The sequence below is a fragment of the Eublepharis macularius genome, chromosome 3 (genome assembly GCF_028583425.1).
Source record: "Eublepharis macularius isolate TG4126 chromosome 3, MPM_Emac_v1.0, whole genome shotgun sequence".
Taxonomy (NCBI): Eukaryota; Metazoa; Chordata; class Lepidosauria; order Squamata; family Eublepharidae; genus Eublepharis; species Eublepharis macularius.
Genome location: NC_072792.1, coordinates 70,864,590 through 70,884,787, shown reverse-complemented (window position 1 = coordinate 70,884,787; position 20,198 = coordinate 70,864,590). Strand labels below are relative to the sequence as shown.

The window sequence follows — 20,198 nt, the reverse complement described above, 5'->3', positions numbered from 1 at the left end:
CCATCCAGATCAGGTTAGTGCTGGGTGGGGGAAGCCTTGCTGCCTGGCACCGACCAGGTCCCAGCCGTTTAGGCCATGAAATGGGCCAAAATTGCAACTTTCCTTAAGATGCTGCTAGGGCTGGTGACCCCTTTCTCCATATACAGAGGTAACATCAGCTGCTATAGAATGTAGGCTTTATTCCGGTGAATGTCCCATGGATGTTCTTTTCCTATGGATGTAACCATTACAAGTATAATATTTTATCTTAATAACTGCATTTCTCTGAATGTCTTAGTTGCTCGTTTCCCTGACAACTGTAGCACTAGCACAGATCGTACATGGCACAGATAGATATCTGCATTGAAAGCTACTGCACACTGGTATTTCTTTACTTGCTCTTTCAACCTCTTATGTGAAAGAATATGTCCTGGGGATGATTCTCCTATGAAAGTGTCTGGTATTTCTAAATACAGCTGTGTGGGATTCTGGCAGCCAGACTTTTGCAGCAGAACTGGGATGGTTATTTACCAAGATGTATATGTCAGAGGTGACACAACCAAGAGTTGCACCTGTGGGGAAAATGTCACTCTAAACAACATTCTAGTAATGCTCTTCACATACTGTCTTGCTACTTGCAGAGTGTGTATTCAGTCTTAACATTCAATTTACCACTCATGGTCAGATTTTGAAATACCCAAAATAACTATTACTTACTTTGTTATTCTATTCTGTAGTAGCGGAATACAATGACTACAGAAAGAAAAATGGACTGAAGATATTGACAGGAAAAACAGTTCTACATAAATAAAAGCATGATGATGAGACATATGCTGAGCGGAGGGGCATTGCAACAAGATTTAAACATACATATACAACTTAAACAGAAAACAAAAATAGAAAGGAGAGTCAGCGACAACTGTTGTAGGAGCTACACCAAAAAACCTATTGTAGCAGCTACACCATTAGCATTCTACACCATTAACTTAATATGCTATGATTTTGAGGTTTGTTTATTAAGTATCACTAATGGTCTTGCATCAAGTTTATTTTTATTTATCTAAATTCTCTGACAGTCAGTGTCTTTTATGTGCTCTTCTTTCAGTGGAGGCGATAGTGGAGTTTGACTACAAAGCTCAGCATGAGGATGAGCTGACGATCGCAGTTGGTGACATAATCACCAATATCCGAAAAGAGGATGGAGGCTGGTGGGAAGGACAGCTCAAAGGCAGAAGAGGTTTGTTCCCTGACAACTTTGTAAGAGTGAGTACAAAGTGAAAACTGTTACTGTCTTGTGCTTGCTGTCTTGTCTTGGTAAGATGCAGGTTTGCCATCTTAGTGATCTGTACTTCCAAAATATGCCTGCTGTTTCTCTGTTATGGGTAAAAAACAACAACTAAACTCCATGGAAATGGTGTTATGTGCACTGGCATGTAACAAAGAATTTGTTCCTGACGTACTGCTGTATAGGCTATGTCTCTCTTTCCTAACTTTCTCTGTTGGAATTTCCATTCTTGTTTGTAATCAAAATAGTTTGGTCAAAGTTAACACCTGGGGAAAAATATTCCTTATGTTAGATTTAACTCTACATTGTGATATTCATAAAGTAAATCATATTAATGATTCTTGGATTCCTAGATGTTCTACTGTTACCTGAAATGGTCTCCTTGCATTAAATATGATTTATGGGGGGAAATTAGCTGGCAAGGAAGACGGCTATATGAGAGGCGGTAACTGGAATCTAACACCTTTGTATACCAGGTCCCAATCCCAATAAGCCAAGCGACACACACACACACACACACACACACACACACACACACAGAGTCCTAGGAAATATAGCTAGAAGCGTGGGAATAGAGCAAGAGGGAGTAATTATATCTACCTTTCCTGGAGAAGGGGTCCAGAGAGAAGCTTCAAACGTCCCGCATCTTCAGCCCAGAGAGAGATATGGAACAGCGCTTGTGGATCCAGGAAAGTGAGCAAGCATGAACGAAGAGAGACTTAGGGGGGTGACTCTAAGGGAGAAGCCAGGAAGCTTGCACGGTTTGAATGGGGTTGGGGCTCAACCTTTATAGGTAAAATATGCCCTGAGGTGGAGGAGAGTCCTCCTGGCAGTCAGGACAAAGAGTCTAATGGTCGGTTCCTGGGTTGGACAACAGGCTTGATTGCATTACATGCTTTTGGCCAGGGCGTGTGAAAGCAAATGCAAAACTCGTCCCAGCACTGCACAAAAGGGACAGTTTTTCTGATGAAATACTGGAGCTATGTTAAGTGTTTTTAGGTGGAGAGTAAAATATCCCAGGAACGGCTGTGTATACTTATGAATGCTACTTGATTAACTCCTTGATCAAGGGCAGGGATCTCATCACGGGAGGAGGGACAGGAATGTGCTAAGTGGGGGTGACTCAGCGAGACCTTTATTGCTCTGGGCCTTCCGGAGCTTGGGTGGACAGCGAGGCCAGTTGCATCACAGTACCTCTGCATTCCAATGTGGCATTCCTTACACACCTGGTTCCCCAGGGCAGGATCTGGCAACGACAGGGGCTCTCTGGTTGGCAGTGCTGCAGCCATTTTAAACTCCAGAGGCCTGTATACTTTTAATATCATGAGCAGTCATATGAAAATTGCTATTAAAATGGCGGAGGCCGGGCTGACTGCTCACACTACCTCAGAAAGTAATGCTTAAAAATAACATGAAAAGCTACAGATTCTGTTTCACAGAACCAGCATGGCAAATAAAAGCCTTGCAATGTATGGCAAATAAAAATCCTGGAATGTATAGACAAAAGGGTAAAAACAAGATTATTTATTTATTTATTTATTTAATCACATTTCTAGACCGCCCTCCCCGTCAGACGGGCTCAGGGCGGTTTAACAACAGCTTAAAACAGTAAAAACATTATAAAAACATTAAAACATCATATCAAAACAATTAAAATTGGCGGGTATAAAATATTAAAATACAGCATTGTCCTGCATGGGTGGTGGAAGGTCTTCAGTGGCATGGCTGGCGAGAGGACAGCCTAGCCCCCATCAAATGCCTGGTGGAACATCTCCGTCTTGCAAGCCCGGCGGAAAGATAACAAATCCTGCCAGGCCCTAGTTTCCTCAGACAGAGAGTTCCACCAGGTTGGAGCCAGAACTGAGAAGGCCCTGGCTCTGGTAGAGGCCAGGTGGGCCTCCCTGGGGCCAGGGACCATCAGCAAGTTCTTAGTGGCTGATTGAAGCGACCTCCAGGGAACATATGGGGAGAGGTGGTCCCGAAGGTATGCTGGGCTCAGTCCGCATAGGGCTTTATAGGTCAAGACTAAAACCTTGAACCGGACCCGGTACTCAACCGGTAACCAGTGCAGCTGATGGAGGATAGGTGTTATATGAGCCATGATTGGTGCTCTGGCAACCACCTGCGCAGCTGCATTCTGAACCAGCTGCAGTTTCCGGATCAAGCCCAAGGGAAGCCCTGCATAGAGTGAGTTGCAGTAGTCTAATCTGGAGGTGTCCATTGCCTGGATCACTTTGTAAGGTCATGGGTCGATAGGTAGGGGACAAGTTGTCGAGCCTGTCTTAGATAGAAGAAAGAGGATCTAACAACTGCTGCAACCTGTGCCTCCATAGACAAGAAAGCATCCAGGACCACCCCCAGGTTCCTCACTCTCGACACCGGCGTAAGTGGCACTCCGTCGAGAGCAGGGAGCCGGAGTCCTGCGCCCATGGACCCTAGACCCACATGCAGGAGGACCTCCATCTTCAAGGGATTCAATCTCAGCCGACTCTGCTTCAACCATCCAGTTTACATTTGTACAAAACCGAACTTGATCAGATAGAAAGGTTAAGCAAAGAAAAATGTTAGAACGTGTACACTCTAGCCATCCAGGGTATTAATAGTATGTGGTGGTGTGTACTCTGTGCTGTATGTCATGAGGAAACAAAGTAGCATACTCCAAAGAAACTCATTTAAGAATGCAGTTTTTATACTAGAATAGCCATTGTTTTCGAATGTGCAGCAGCTGAAACAGTAACATTTTGAGGGTAGCATATGGAGAAATACATAAGCAGGAAACTGGTGGTAAACCAGTGCTTGCTGCCTCCATTTTCAAAGGTAACTACATCTATGATATGCTTGTAGATTGCTGGCACATATACACCACTTGAAAGAGCCTGCATCAGTGGTCTCTTTAGATGTCTTCTCTTCTCCAAATGAATTGCAGAACTGATGAACAGTCTCACCAGGTGCATCTCCTGTGCAAGTCTCATTGAAATGACTGAGAACGTTGCAAAATGACAGATGTTTTCCGGTGGTTTGTGCATAATACTGGCAAGCTGCTTGCAGGTGTGCCTACATAAAGTTCTAGTGCTGTAAGTCTTTCTGTTAGTACCAAAAGTTAGGGCAGCTTCCTGATTCTAGGGAATTTTAATATGTCAAATCAGAATGAAAGTTTCTAATTTAAACCAACCAATTAGGTTCAATTATACAATCTACATAAAAAAGTAGATATATGATGTAACCGAAGGTTATGTGGGCTGGCCCATGCCAAAGCAGCAGTGTTTGCTGTTTACTAAATGTTGATTAGATGTTTGCATTGGCCGAGAGTATGAACAGCAAGAAAGTTTCAGCCTTTTATACAGTTTTTCTGTTTGTGTAAAAGGTGTGTATGCCAGCATAAATTGAGGGATTTATGAAGTGCATATCAAATTAAAGACTTTAATGATTGGTGGTATTTTCAGGTTACATATTTACTACCACACTTGGGTACAGACTTTTAACACTGGGTTGGCTTATATATTATATTATAATGTGCTTGGTCTAGACACCAGTGTGGCAAACTTGGTACTTGATTTTTTAAAAATAGGACATGGCATTTCTTTAATAGTAAACGTACCCCATGAGAGTAAGTGCCTCTGCTTGACATACGTAGTATGTATGTAAAATATATTACGAACAGCTCTTCTAATTTGATCTTTTAAGACTTTTGAGGGCTGGAAATGTAGTCATCCAGATCTCTCTAGGATTTTGGCTGGGTATAAATAGTAAACTGCTGTGAATTAAATTGTGATTGTCCTTTCCTTTCTACAACCATAAAACAAAATATCTCAGTGTGTTCTATTTGGTGCACTTCTTGGAGTAAGAAAATAATGCTGAATATTAGCCTGTGACTATGAAGAGATGATGATCCAGATTAGGGTCACCATTTGATGAACTCCAAAATAAGGAACATGTTTGGTTGGATTCAAACTAAATTTTTAAATGGCAGAATGGAACTTCCTTGCTTCCCTCTCCCACTGCACTCCACTGATCACCTGAAATGGTGCTCCAGTGGGGTAGAATTAGTGGAGATTAACAGAAATTGCTAGTTTAGTCTGTATACAACCCATTGTGAGACCGTAAGAAAATGAGGTATTATATATACTTTACTTTATTGTAATATGCCATCCTAGTAAAGTATTAAAATTAAAAAAAATGTAGTTATGTACATATTTTCTTTAGTGTCTTTCTGAAATAAACAAATAAGGAACAGTTTCTAGAAATATGAAAGCGAAGGCAAGCTGAGTCCTCACCAGGGTGGATAAAAATCAATGATTTTTTTAAAAAAAATCAAAAAAAATGGATTTTTTAAATTTAAATCGGATTTTTTTAATTTAAATCGGATTTTTTTTTATTTAAATCGGATTTTTTTAAATAATGCTTTTTGAGGAAAATATATTACCATCCAAAGGTTATTCCATCATGAAATAAAGATTAGTTTTTAATTATGTAGAATAAGGCTGTATATGTTTAATTTTTTTGGTAAATAAATTCCATTAATCCGTTCACAATGTCATGCTCTTCCAGAGGTTTTTGTAAGATTATTGGGCAGTTTCTCTGCCTACAAGATATTATCACAGATGCTTGGTTTTGCAGTTCTCAAAACTGAATTTGTGTCAGCTCAGCAGAGATCACATGCCTCTTCTTCTCAGCAAAAATGTTATAACATGAACAGAGCTGAGAAAAAGACCTTAATCCTATTGTTCTACAAACCTATGAAGATAGAATCAACCCCTCCAGTGCTAAGTTTCAAGAAGTTCAGTGAATAGAAACAATATTTTTCTGATTGTTTGGAGTGGAATAGATCTGCACAAGAAGAAACTAAGTGTGAGGAGGGAGGGGCAAGCAGTACAAAATGAAAGTGAAACTTTTTGAGCACAATACTGCACAAGTCTTTGGATCTTTTGTGTGTATGACCCGAGGTTTATCACATTCTTTCCTTGGAGGAAAAAACGTATAATGGCAGCAGGCCGTAAAAGAGACCCAGTTTGGGAATACTTTAATGAAGTTCCTTTACCTATCAGTAAGGCAGGCATCTACTTGCATATTAAAGTTATACCAGCAAGAATTAGTCTTTATGTAGAAAACTATGATTTAAATCAAGCCTTAATGACTAGTGATTTAAATCAGTTTGATTTAAATCAAATCCACCCTGGTCCTCACCGTTTCCAACTCTTAGGTTTTAGCCATCCCACACTTGTAGTATTGCTGGCATAGGAACCCAAGAGCCAACATTGTCAATTCAGTGGGTCTCATGTGTTTCCAGTACACATAAAGACTTGTCTGTTTTTTCCCCCACATCCAGTGGCTGCTGTTTGCATTGCTTTAGAGTCTCTGTTGCATATGAACTCCCCAATTTTTTGTGAATGTCTTTTCAGTAGGAAGGAAGATGTGAAGAGAGGCATTGAAAACCCTGATGGGGAGCAGAAGATCCGTATCTAGCCAACTGGTCCCCTGTCTTGGTTTTCAGTGTGTAGCGCCACTACTGTTTTTCTTTTGATGTCAGCATGTTCAAAATGATAATGAAAGCAATTTATAAGGTGGGCATTTCTTGGAAAATTTATTGTAAAGAAATAAGCATTTATAAAACTTTCAGAAAAAAATTCACAGTGACTATGACAAGATTAGTTGGAAAGCAGTGCAGATTTGATGTACTCAGTTCTGCCCCTTTTTTACATTAAATTCATTTGAAGGATTCTCTATTATCTTTTAGTAATGCATCAGAAACAGTTTAGAATGTCGTAAAGCAGAATGCTGAAAGTATGGTCCTTCACTTTTCTGCTTCTGTGTGATTCTTTTGTTCTTGTGATTCTGCAGTTACCTTCTAACATTTTATGACTATACGATACAAAATATTAAAGAGCAATTTAAGTTTATAACTGACATATGTCATTCTCTTGGGAAACAGGGATGTGGGAAAGAAAGAGGCAGATGCTTGCCTTCTGATTCAGTCTATTTTTGGCTTACTTAGTTAAAGATAAATATGCATTTCTTTGGGACTTGTGGTTTTAGCTTTTAGTCAGGTTGGAATCTTGCCTGAATGCATTTTTCTGTACATTTTGAAGGGCTTTATTTCAGATTTCTAACATGTTCTATCCTGGAGGTTAAAGATCATCTCCAAAACAGCAAAAATGATGCATCTTCTCCATAAAGCAGAGTTTAGTGGTGGGGCAGGTTTTGGACAGGGCAGTACAACTATAGTATGGACTTGCTTGTTGTAGTGAAAGATAGAGCTGCCTATAGTTGTGCTTAGAAATGTGGTAAATTTTCCCAGTAAGCATAGGGACTATGGTATGTTATAGTTCATTGTTGGTAATCTGTGCAGTCCCATATGGAACTGCGCGTGCACAGGCCTGCCAATTGGAGGCATTTTACAGCTTTTAATCCACAAGGTGGTACCTCTCCCTGCTCCTGAGTGTATGTGTGGCTTCTTTCCACTGAAACAGCCCATGCTCTGGGAGAGGCGGCACCCCTGACTCTGTTACTCTTTTGCCACTGGTTGAAAAGGTTCTTCTATAGCACATTCCTCTGTCTTTTTGCTGCATTGGGCCAGACCTTCCTTCTGTGCTGCTGATTGTCTAACAGAGAGAGTGAGTGAAGATGAGTTTTGAGACGAGAGCCGTTGTTTTCGGAAAGAATGGCTGGAAAAGCCCTATGCAAAAGATGCACTCAGTGCAATATGAAAATGACGAGAATGGATGGGCGTTCTCTCTGTCTTATCTACCTGGGGAAAGGATACCATGTGACTTACTGCAAACATTGCCAAAGCTTTACTTCCAAGACTCTGGCAAAAAGAGCCACTAGGCTCGTAGCCGTATTGTGGGAACAGGCTCTATCGGCTTTAACCAGCCCATGAAAGCTGCTAAGTCCTCTGCTCTCACAGAGCTAGCTAATTGGTTGGATTTGACCCCACCATCTGCTCCGATGTCGAGAGCCCAGAGCCGTTTGCAATCAACATCAGCATTTAGGATTCGGCAACACCATTCAACTCCAGAACATTGAAGCCCATCGGAGCAACTTTGGAGCTGACATCACTCTGCCTTTGGTTCTTTGAGCCCTTCAGATCCCACACAAACACCTATGATCCGACAGCATTCAAAGTTGAGAGAATCCTCAATTGTGCTGGTCATTGCTAGGCATGTAGCCTTGGCTGCTTGCTCTGATCTGAACACAGAAAGATCCGAGAGCATGAAACCAACCTTGGAGTTCTTGCAGCCACCAAGAAAGCCATGTCTAGTAGTGACACTCTTCCAAAAGGAAGGAAACCTCTAGCAAAAAGACTAACATTGAGGTAAAGACGCAGGAAGTTGAAATTATCAAAATTATCGATCTATACCAACCTTGCTGTACCCATAGATGTCCATCTTGGTTTCACCAGGAGATGCCAACAGTTTATGGCATCGACATGGGAGAACCTTACAGGGCAGGATCATTCGGATCTGCCTCTGAAGGATTCACACTGACTAAATTACTGCTCTTTCTGGCAGAAAGTGGCTCTTTCTGCCAGAGCCTTGAGTAAAGCTTTGGCAATGTCACACGGTGACATTGTCACACAATAAGTCACACGGTGTCCTTTCTCCAGTTAGATAAGATTTAGTGAATCACTAAAGGATTCACACTGACTGCCAACACTCTATACCTGTCTTCTGTGGCCTTCCATCTTCCTGAGTAGGACCCTAAACCTTATCAGGGTGAAAGGAGCCCCAGTTTACCATCTGATCCTTCCCCCGACAAGGAAGTGGGTGATGGAGGGTTAGTCTCACCCACTGATTATTTTTGCTTATACCTGAAACAGATGCACCATTTGGTCAGGTCACTGAACATTGATGTGTTGTCTATAAAGCCTAAGCCAAAGGGTAAGATCCTGCAGCATTTATACTCAGGGAGCCCAGCCAATATAGCCTTCCCTATGGTTGAAGGATTTGTAGAACTGATGATTTGTCTATGTGAGAAGCTAGAATCTATCCAAAAAGGCAGAGTGCCTCTATAAGACCAAGGAGGTTAAATGCCCTTTCCTGTTCACCCCCACCCCCTACCGTCATCTCTAGTCACTGAGGAAGTGCAGTCCAGACATTGGCAGGGACCTCATTCCACACCTGTTGATAGAGAGGGAAAGAAACTTGATGAACTTGGAAGGAAAATCTACACATCAGCAGCCCTCAATATAAAGATTGTGAATTATGCAGCAATCATGGGGGCTTACCAAAATTTCCTCTGGAACAAGATAGTGGCATACAATGACTGCCTGCCAGAGGACCAGAGAGCTCTGGTAAAAGTGATCCAGGAAGAGGCATTGAGGCTTTCTGAACATCAGATCAATGCAGGCAAGAACATGGCTGATTCATCCACTAAGGTGTTGGCATAATCTATAGTGCTTAGGTAAAGCACATGGCTCCATTCAGCAGCTTTACCCATAAAGACACATAGCAGAGTAGAGGACTTGCCGTTCGAAGGCCAAACACTGTTTTCCACAAAAACTGATGACTATCTCTCGCAGAAGCGAAAGAATCAACAGACTGTGAGATCTTATGGGATCCTGCCATCGAATCAAGAATCAGGATCAAGGCTTCCCCACAGACAACATCAGTCTTACAGATACCAACCATATAAGTATCCTCAGAGCTGTTCTGTCTGTTACCCAGGGGCAATATCAGAGAAGAAAGCCACCTCATCAGTCAAAGCAGGGTACCCACCCCTCTTCTAACAAGGATCAAGCTCAGAACCCAAAACAATTCTGACTAGAACTGTGTGTAGTGTTTGGTGACAGACTCACCCCTTTTCATTCAGCATGGGACCTTATCACCTCAGATATATGTTGGAGATAATTGAAAATGGTTATAAAATTAAATTTGACAGTTTACTGCATCTGTGTCTTCCTCCTAAATTTACTCAGGACTCTTCACCTGTTCTGGCTGTAGAACTGAGAGCACTATTAGAGAAAGGGGGGCAGTTCAAGTCCATACATCCAAATCCCAATTGGGGATTTGTATATGTTTGCCTTATGGTATTGTATTGAAATGTACTTACTTGATACTGATTGTATTAACCTCATACTGTGTAATCCGCCTTGAGTCTCAGTGAGAAAGGCAGACTATAAATGACGTAAATAAATAATAAATAAAATAAAATGTATTTGTTCCCTTGGCATCTTGATTAGAGGGATGGAAGGAAAGGTGTAAAATAGGTACTCTGACCAATTTACTTGAAACGCTTTAGATCTAATCCCCCTCTGGAGAAGAATAAAGGGGCCTTTTGATTTTCCCTTTTCGCAAGCAGGTCTACGTCCAGAAAGTCCCACTGTCGGAACAGCAGTAGCATGCCCAGTTCTTTCAGTGTAACCACTCATGAGTGGATGAGCCTAATCTTCTTAGTCTGTCTGCAATGAGGTTGGTCACTCACAGAATGTGAACAGCCAGAAGTGATGCTCCCTGTCTGTTGGCCCATTCCCAAATGAGAATGGCCTCCATACACAGAGTTTTGGAAGTCACGCTCCCTGCTTGTTTATGTAGAACACTGCAGTGCAGTTATCCATGAGTATTTGAACATTTTTGCCTTTCACTATATCTGCAAAGGAGATTGCCCTCAACTCCAAAATACTGCTATGCAACCGCTGTTCATTTTCTAGCCATATGCCTTAAGTAGAATGTCCATAATCTTAAAAGAGCCAAAGTTGACTCCTTCTAACAAATGGGAATCTATCAACCACCATAGTAATGCTCTTGATTATAAAGTGGGGATGTTCCGTGAAGGGGTAGCTGAGGTTATCTTAAATGCAAGGAAATCTAACACCAGAAAGCCTTATGCCCTCAAATGGGACAAGTTTGTTGATGGGTGTTACAATTGGTATTAGCAAAGCTTAGCTACTTGCCACCTGAGGTTCCTATCTATGAAGATGGTACTTCTAATGGCAATTACTTCTGCCAGGAGGGTAAGCATACTGGCAGCATTACATATGGATCCACCTTTCCTTAAGATTCACACAGAAAAGGTAGTCCTTAGACCAAGTTTAGAATTTCTCCTGAAGGTAGTTTCCAAGTTTCATACCACACAAGAGATCATACTCCCAGTGTTTTCTGCCCCCAGTGTCTAAGAGGACACTTCACACATTAGATGTATGAATTCTCTTTTATCTAGACCATACAGCTTCATATAGATAAGATGTCCAGTTGTTTGTTTTACACACAGATCCAAATAAAGGGAAAAGAGCTACCTTGCAGACAATTGCTAGGTGAGTAGTTTGGGCTATCAAAATGTGCTATAAGCAGGCTAGCCTACCTTGTCGTTTGGAAGTCCATGCTCATTCCACCAGGTTGCAAGCATCCTTGGCAGTACTTCTTAGAGGAGTACCTCTGCAGGATATATGCAGAGTGGCAACATGGTCTCTCTTTATTATCTCTTTATTATTACAGCACTTAGCCAGTACGTTAACCATAAATTTAAGTGCACATAGGCAACATGGTCTTCAGCTGACACCTTCATTAGATATTATGTTCTGGATGTGCTCAACAGAAAAGAGGCAGTAGTGGGTCAGACAGTCCTACAGTCCTGTTTCAGTGAAGAGCGCAATCCTCCTCCTCGGGTAAGCGGATTGCTAATCTCCCATGTGGAACTGCACAGAAGACCAACAATGAAAACAGGGTTGCACTTACCTGTAACTGTTGTTCATTGAGATCTTCGGTGCAGGCACATATACCCTTCCTCGTGCCACACTGTGTGCTCTTGACCACTTACCTGGAGAATCTGGTGGCTCAGGAGAAACTGAGGGTTGGGGGCGCCACTTTTCCCAGAGCGCAGGCTGTTTTGGTGGGAAGCAGCCGTGCATGCATGCGGGGGGGTGGAAGGTGCCCCTTAGTGAACTATAAGGTGTAAAACACCTCCAATTGGCAGGCCTGCATGCATGCAGTCCCATGTGTGCCTGCATAGAAGACCTCAATGAAAAACAGTTACAGGTAAATACAACCCTGTTTTACATAGAATAGAAGCACATGTGACAAGTGCCAGAAATATTTATGAAAATTAATCTACAAAGTTAAGCTAACCATGCAGTCACTCAGGAAATGTAGTTTTAAGACTGAGCCAGACTAGACAAAGAACTGCTGAAAGATATTTTATGTTATCTGGCAGCTGTATTTGTGGTTCGTAGCTTCCGTGTTAAAGGAACCAATAGCAGCAAAATCAATTTTCATACATGCATTCGAACTCTGGAATTTACACCCTACAAAGCGTCATGATATTAATAATTGTGCATACACTAGTCAGGTGTGATCTGGTGAATAAACTTAGGTCTAACCACACATATACATAGATGATAAATATATATGTGGATTTTTCATGTTACAATATTGGCAAAAGTGTTGTTTTTAATGGTAGTAATTTCCTAACTGCAGCTTATTTTTAACTGGAATAGATACTGGAAAACTTGACTGATTGATTGATTAGATTTTTAGCCCTCCCTCCCTGCAAGCAGGCTCAGGGCGGGTTACAATCATAAATAAATTACAGTGGATAAAAACAATAAAATAACATCTCAGTACAAACATGAATTTCTGTATTCCAGATGGGGCACCCTTTCCCATTTCCCTGCCCACCATACACCAAGTAAGAAAAGGGTGGAGGTGTGGGTTGGTGAAACTCTTAACTCCCCAAGCATAGCATGGGGGGGTAGATGAGCCATACGCCCCCCCTCCCATTGGTAGGAGACCGTCAGGGAGGCTAATTAGATGGATCCCATGCTGGCCTCAACCATATGCCTGGCGGAACATCTCTGTCTTTCAAGACCGCCGAAAAGATGTAAGATCTTGGCGGGCCCCAGTGTCTTCCGACAGAGAGTTTCACCAGGTTGAGGCCAGGAGAGAAAATGCCCTGGCCCTGGTCGAGGCTGGCCGAGCCTCCCTGGGGCCAGGTACCACCAGTAGGTGTTTACCTGCAGACTTAAGAGCTCTCCAAGGTACATACGGGGAGAGGCAGTCCCTCAGGTATGCTGGTCCCAGTCCATTTAGGACTTTACAGGTCAGAACTCTACAGGGAGCCAATGCAGCTGCCGCAGAATTGGAGTCACATGTGCCCTCAATGGAATTCCTGTCAGGACACGAGCAGCAGCATTTTGGACCCACAGCAGTTTCCAGGTCAGACCCAAGGGAAGCCCTGCATAGAGCGAGTTACAGTAATCTAATCTGGAGGTGACTGTTGCATGGATCACTGTCGTTAGGTCATGAGTTGAGAGATAGGGGGCAAGCTGCCTGGCCTGCCGAAGATGGAAAAAGGCAGTTTGGGCAGCTGCCTTGACCTGGACGTCCATTGACAAGGAGGAATCCAGTGTCACACCAAGGTTCCTGACTGATGGAACGGGCACAAGTGGTGCCTTCCCAAAGGCCAGGAGCTGGATCCCCATATCTACCTACCCCCCCCCCATGGCCCAGGTACAAGACCTCCATCTTCGTGGGGTTCAACTTACAGTGTAACTACTGAGAACTCTGCTATGCCTCTCTTATTTGAGGACTGGATAATAATCATAAGAGTGTTTCTAAAACTCCTTCTTAACTATGAAGAAGGAACCAGATGGAAGAAAATCCTGTAGCCTAAAGCGTTCAAACATGTTGATGACTGAAGTGGGATTCCATCTTGTCACTGTATTCAGCTCTTTGAATCAGCAGCTGCCTTACAGAACTTCATTAATTGCTTATGAGAGGATGAAGAGCCTTCTTTATAGGCAGCGCTGTTGGTCATTGAGCAGGGCCCAGCTGATACTCTCCACTTCCTCATTTATAAACAGTGATACCTTTGGTATATTTTCCAGTCTAAATGCGTTTTAGAGCAGTCTTGTGGTTCTGAAAGTTTCTGTAACGCTCCTTGTATGCATATTTCAGTAGTTGTTGAAACTACTATTTTTCTGTCCTTTCTATGTAAATATCCTTTCTGAGGCTGAGCAGTAATCCATCTGTTTAAATATTGTGTTAGACAGTAACAAGTTCCAAGCACATTTAGGGCATATACTTACAGAGAAACAACCATAACAATACCCCCACCCCAATTTTCTTAATAGCTGCTTGACTAATAGTTGTTTTGCCTGGTGGTATATGTTCTTGTGTTGCTCATTTAACCTGTACCTTTCATTTGGATTTCTTCAACTATGTCACATGGGCTTAATATGTAAAGACACTTCTGAACAGAACAGTCATACATATTTTAACTAAGCACAGTTTGTCTAGTAAGGCTTTGTATTTAGAAGTCATAAATGTTGTATGTACTACCAAGTATCTTGTGGTGATAAATTTTTACCAGTTTTTTTTTTTTTGCAGCAAAAAAACCTCTTAAAATTGTTTCCACAGGAACAAGGCCATAATCATGGGGGGGGGGGGATCTGATTGAAAGAGCCATAATGATAGTCGTAAAAATTATAATGATTGCTGAGTTTTAGATGAATGTGGAATGATTAAAATAATTTGGCTGCCAAGTTGATAAAAAGAATTAACCCTTCTTTTGGCATTTATGTAAATCTGTTCAGAAAGACCCTGTTCACTGTGTGTGTATACACCTCTGTCATTTGAGCTGTTTATTTTTCCACTGAAGATGTGATTTTTCATAGGATCAAAAACCTTAGTAATGTGTAAGGTCTGAAACCTTATGAAAGAAAAAAAATACAGCTTCATCTAAGGCATTTATTTGTGCTTTTAAAACTAGCCAGCAGCTCTTCCTGTTAATCTTGGTTATGTTTAAATATTTACAGCCCAAAATCTTCCTTAGCTTGACAATGTCAAAAGCATGTACTCCCCGGGCCAAATGTACTTTCTGCATATAATTTGTTGAACAAACATGTACGTGCTTGCTGAAGGTGAGCAGACTACCGTAAAAAGGGGCCTGCACTTTAGATTTTGGGTAGCTCCATCCTATACTTATATAGGAGTGTCTTTCCTCCATCATGTGCTGCTTATAGTACATGTTGGTTTTAATGCTTTTAATGCTTGTAAATTGCGTGAATTTCACTGAGAATCATGTGAGGCTAACCTTGCTCAGCTGCATTTTTTCCTTGATAAAATACAATGAATTCTGAATGGCAAGGTCACATAAGGAGGACTTGTATACTTGTTTAGATTTGTGGTTTTCATACTATGGTTTACATTCATTTTTCAGAATAATTACTTTTGACCAGAGAGGGATACCGTATAGTTCCAAATGTTGATCTATAGAAGAAAACACTTGATCTAAGTGTACTTTTTTAAAAAAAAGACTATATACCCTGCTTCTTCAAAATTAGAGGTGGTTAACAGCAAAAAGGTTAAACGATAAATAATACAAAGTGAAAGTACCAGTTAAAATACTTTGAGAAAACTATGCATGTGAAACATTGATATAAATCTTGGCATGAAATAGGAAATAATAATGTTTTTTCTCATTCCGTAGGGAAGAAAAATCTAGCTCTTTACCATGTTTTTTTCTTTATTAAACTTAATGTTTTTGCTTGTTAACATACCTTCACAGCTGGAAGTCATCTATTTTCCTGAAGATGCAGTTTTCAGTAAACCCTGCTTCTTCTTGAACTAACAGCTTGTTCACTTCCATGTTGTCACTATAGAAAATGTGGAAGGAAACACATATCTTCCTGCCAATCTACAAAAGCAGATGTTGAAGAAATCTTACTGTTTGCTCACTTCCTCCTCAGAATACTTAGAGGTAGAAAGAAGGGATAGTGAATGTGCTGTTGATATGTCTTTTTTCAAAATGCTGTTCTTGAAATATTCATATGAATTCCTTCAGAAAAAGGGAAATATATACAAAATGAATATTACACATGTTTATTTCATTGAAATGTTAGCAATAACATTTCATTAAGATATCAGAAGTTATTTTAAATTTTCAATCTGTTTAATTTATTGGGTACAAAGTCACAACTTTTTAGTGGTTAGAAACCATTTATTTATGAAATGACTATAGTCTTGCAATTCATGTTGCAATGAATGTCTTTCAGGCATAACAGGCATAAACCTACCATACCAAATGGGGGAGCCCAGTTTTTATGCTAGTAGCTTTTCCTAATGCATGATACAGTCTATTTTGCAAAGTTTCAAAGATTTTGCTGTCAGTCTAATCTGCTTTCCTCCACAGATAGGCACAATTCTGTCGTAGGCAAGTTTCTTTCAAAAGTGGATTAGGTTAAGGCCATAGCTCCCAGCTTGATCAGGAGATTTCACATGTCATGAAACATACTTAGACAGATATAAGCTTGCAAGTTTGTAAGATTTTCTTCTAGGTAAGCTCTCTAAATTCTGCATTCAAAAAGCACCATTTATTTTTGCAAGTGTTTATATATACAGACTAGACCAGGGATGGCTATGTTCCATCATGCATGTATTACCTACTGTTCTTTCCCCTCATCCCAAAATTGACCCACAAAACATTTTAGATGATTAAAAAATATCCAGGAAAATAAATAAAATAACAAAAACTGAGAAGCCAATCAAATGCCTGATAAATTCATAACAATCTTCAAAAATTCAAATGCCACCAAATGCCTTAACAAATTATATTTTCACTTGACGCTTATGTGATAATGTGGGTGCCTGCTAAGTGTGTCTGGAAGATGTGGATGTTGCATAACAGAAGCTGCCGCAAAAAGAAAAACAAACCATGTTATCTACCTGTCTCACCTTTGAAAGGAGTGAGGAGTAGAGCAGATTCTGGAATTCCTTTCCTAAGGAAAGTTGTTTTCCTCTGTCACTAGGTACATGACAAAGACTGTTCTAGAAAGCCTCTGAAAGTTCAGTATGTTTATTGAGTTTGTTTTTCCTTACCATATCTGCTCCTTCTCTCCTTTTTGGTGTTTTGAATTATCTTAGATATTTTTATAATGATTTTTTCCCCATTTTGTCAGCTGCCTTGAGTGCCCCAACAGGGTTAAATAGAAATATTTTAAATGAATATGGTAGAATGTCACTTTCAGAGACTGCTCTAGAATATTTCTGCACTTAACACTGAATGTGTTGCTCCTCCCAAAAGATCCCTGAGCACTAAATACGTTTTGTTTGGAAACAGCAGAGGGTTCTAGGAGGAAGAGAGGGGTTTCAAAAGCCGTGCTATACATGCATAAGATCCCCATTTGACATTAGTACATGACATTGTTCTAAAATGTCACATTGTTTTGACTTTGATCTTTAAATGGTTTTCAGACCATTTAAATCGTGTTACTAATGTCCCGTACGTACCATAATGGTTTGATGTTTGGTGAGGGAAAATCTTTTGCAGCTGGATTTATGTAAGTAATATTGTAGTTGTAGCTGTAGTGGCAGTTATACCGCAATAAACAGTACCAACTTCTGTTTAAAGTGAATTTGGAAAACAAAAGTAACACATGAGTGTACAGCTTTACATGTTTATGCATTGTTTCCAAAAGGTCTTAAATACACAAATATGCTGTGTTTGGTATTCTTGTTCATGTTTAGACTAGCCAGTAAACACTAAGCTATCAGTGTCATCCTAAGACGAGCTGCTTCCTTGCAAATCCTTTGAACTTGAAGTCTTTTAATAAGAGCCTTACTGCCTATTTCTGACAGAATAAGAAAATGTTAATCCAGCTGATATAACTATGAAAGATTTATCCCCACTGCATGGCATATTCCCGTTTCATCCAGTCATTTCAAATAAATGGAGCAAAATTTGGCCACATTTTAAGCTTTTATTTTTTGTAAGGTTTGCATTGATTGTAGACTAAGTAGCTTACTTCTAACATTCAGGAAACTATCTTCTGGTTTTCTTGAGCATTTTGTGTCTTGTGTGTAAATTGTTTTGTGAAAGCATGGTTTAGCAAAGCATGTCAAAAGAGGCGTCAGGAATGTCTTAATCAGAAATGTTGCTGTTCAATGTTTGGGTTGAGTTCAAGTTTGATTCACACTTAAGAAACATCCAGTAAGCAAACAAACAGTGCAATCCTAAGCAAAGTTACTCTAGTCTAAGGCCATTGAAATCAAATACACACACAATAAAAACATGTACATAAAAAAAGTTTTAAAATGGAGAAGGATGGAATACTGAGGGTAAAAGGCACTCTTGGCCACATACTACTGGAATTCCATGGCATATTCTCGCACCGGATGATTGCCTTGCTGCATCTGTTTCAGTTTGGTCCTCACCCTCCTCTTTGAGCGGGTCCTCAAACTGCTCTCTCAAGGCTTGGACAAATGCATCCAAGTTCCGAAGTTCTGGGGTGCGGGCTGCATACAGGGTCACGTACCACTTTGCCATGCACCTTCCCAATTGCAAACCCAGATAACTCACTCGACTGGCTTCATTTGGGAAGATGGGGTCCTAATCTCTGAAAAATTCCATGGCCTGGACTAGGAAGTAGCCCAGCTCCTCGGGATCCCCTTCAAATCATGCGTCCAGCTTGCTCCACCCCTGGGGTGGTTGGACTGGCATATCCCTCGGGCCCCCTCGCGGCCCCAGTACCGGTCCGGGAACTCCTCTGCCCGGAGGGACCCCCACAGGTAGTCCTGGTTGTGGAAGGTTCTGTAGCAGGTCTCAGAAACTGTCCAGGAGTTCCCTCATGCCTTGCTTGCTGTCATCTATCGCATCCCAGAGGGCACACAGCTCCTTGCAGGCATCTTGAGGAGGCTCAGTTTTACCCTGGTCATCTTCATCGTCTTCCTTGGTTGTCCCAGCATCATCATCCTCCTGGTCGCCTCCCACTTGGGTTTGGTGTCATCCTCCGGTATGATGGAGGGGCCACTCAAACTGGATCCAAACAGTTGTCCCCTCCGGCGTAGTCTCCAGTCCCGCTCACTCTGGGCACCGGCCTCACGCAGAATCCAACCCATAGGGGTTGCTGTCAACCACTTCAGGTAGCTGCTCCTGTGCTTAGGGATCGCTCCAAGTCTTGTTGGCGCCTCGACACCGAGCACACAGAGATTTGTGGGGTCTTTTGGTAGTCCTTCAGGGTTCTCAGGCGTTCCCTTGTCCGCTCCGTCTGCCATGGTGCCGGTAGCGAGAATCAGGACCCTGGTTCCAAAGGAAAATAAGGGATTCCAGTCAGAATGTCAGGTCTTGCCAGGTACTTCCCCAGTCACTTCACTTCATCACTCTATTGTATGAGTTAAAGATGATTTTATTAACGAAAGATATCCATTCGAGAAGCTGTAACAATGGAATTGACCAGAATGCCTAAAGGTAGTAAAGGAGGGTCAGCTATAGGATATTGTCTTCACACACACCCCAGTGGGAAGGAGAGGCTGTTGGAGGTTTTCGCACACATTGCCAGGGAAGGGGGGGGGGAGAAAGGAGCTCTGCTCATCTCAGTGTTAAGTCCAAGGTCAGGTTCTCAGGCTTCAGCAGGAACTGGTAACCAAAACATCTTGCCTGGAAGATACACAGTTAGCAACAATGTAACAGAATGCTGGTTTTGCTTTGCATGTACTCAGAGGCACAATACTATCCGCAACACACCTGAAGGCCTATCTGACAAACAGGAAGAAGGTAGTGCTCTGTTGACTGGGTTAGAATAGAATGGTAGGCTTCTTCTTTAAACTTCAGTATTAAATCTTTAACTGTTTTGTTCTTAACTGAGTTTAAAATATTAAGACAATGAGAGAGGGCAGATTGAATAATTTCAACAATATTAACATATGGGGCACTGAGCTAGGAAAGCTGATGGAGAAAACAGGGGAAATAACTCAGGGCCACAAGATGAAGGTGGAGAAAGCTGCAGGAAGCTGCTGAAGTGGCACAGAGCAGGAGAGACAGAGAGTGGAAGAGTTACAATCAGATTTGTCTAATAAAAGATTTTGCATATTAGCCTTGCCTGTCCCTCAGCCAATTACAAGCCACACATGAAGGGTGATGGCAGAGAGTTAGCAGCAGCGCTTCAAGAACTACTAAAGCAGCAAGGACTTCGCAGTATGGAACAGGAACTGAACCTCTGGACTTG

The 20,198-nt window shown here is 41.4% G+C and overlaps 1 protein-coding gene across 3 annotated transcripts in view; it reads left to right on the top strand.

Moving 5' to 3' along the window:
- SH3KBP1 (SH3 domain containing kinase binding protein 1) overlaps nt 1-20,198 on the top strand; it is a 188,121-nt gene that overhangs the window by 27,408 nt on the left and 140,515 nt on the right. For 2 of the 3 annotated variants that reach the window (XM_054973613.1, XM_054973612.1), the window contains exon 2: nt 1,085-1,242. In XM_054973613.1, the coding sequence (XP_054829588.1) occupies nt 1,085-1,242 (158 nt within the window). Of the gene's footprint in view, nt 1-1,084; nt 1,243-20,198 lie in introns of those variants that run through there. The other variant, XM_054973614.1, reaches the window with a different exon arrangement.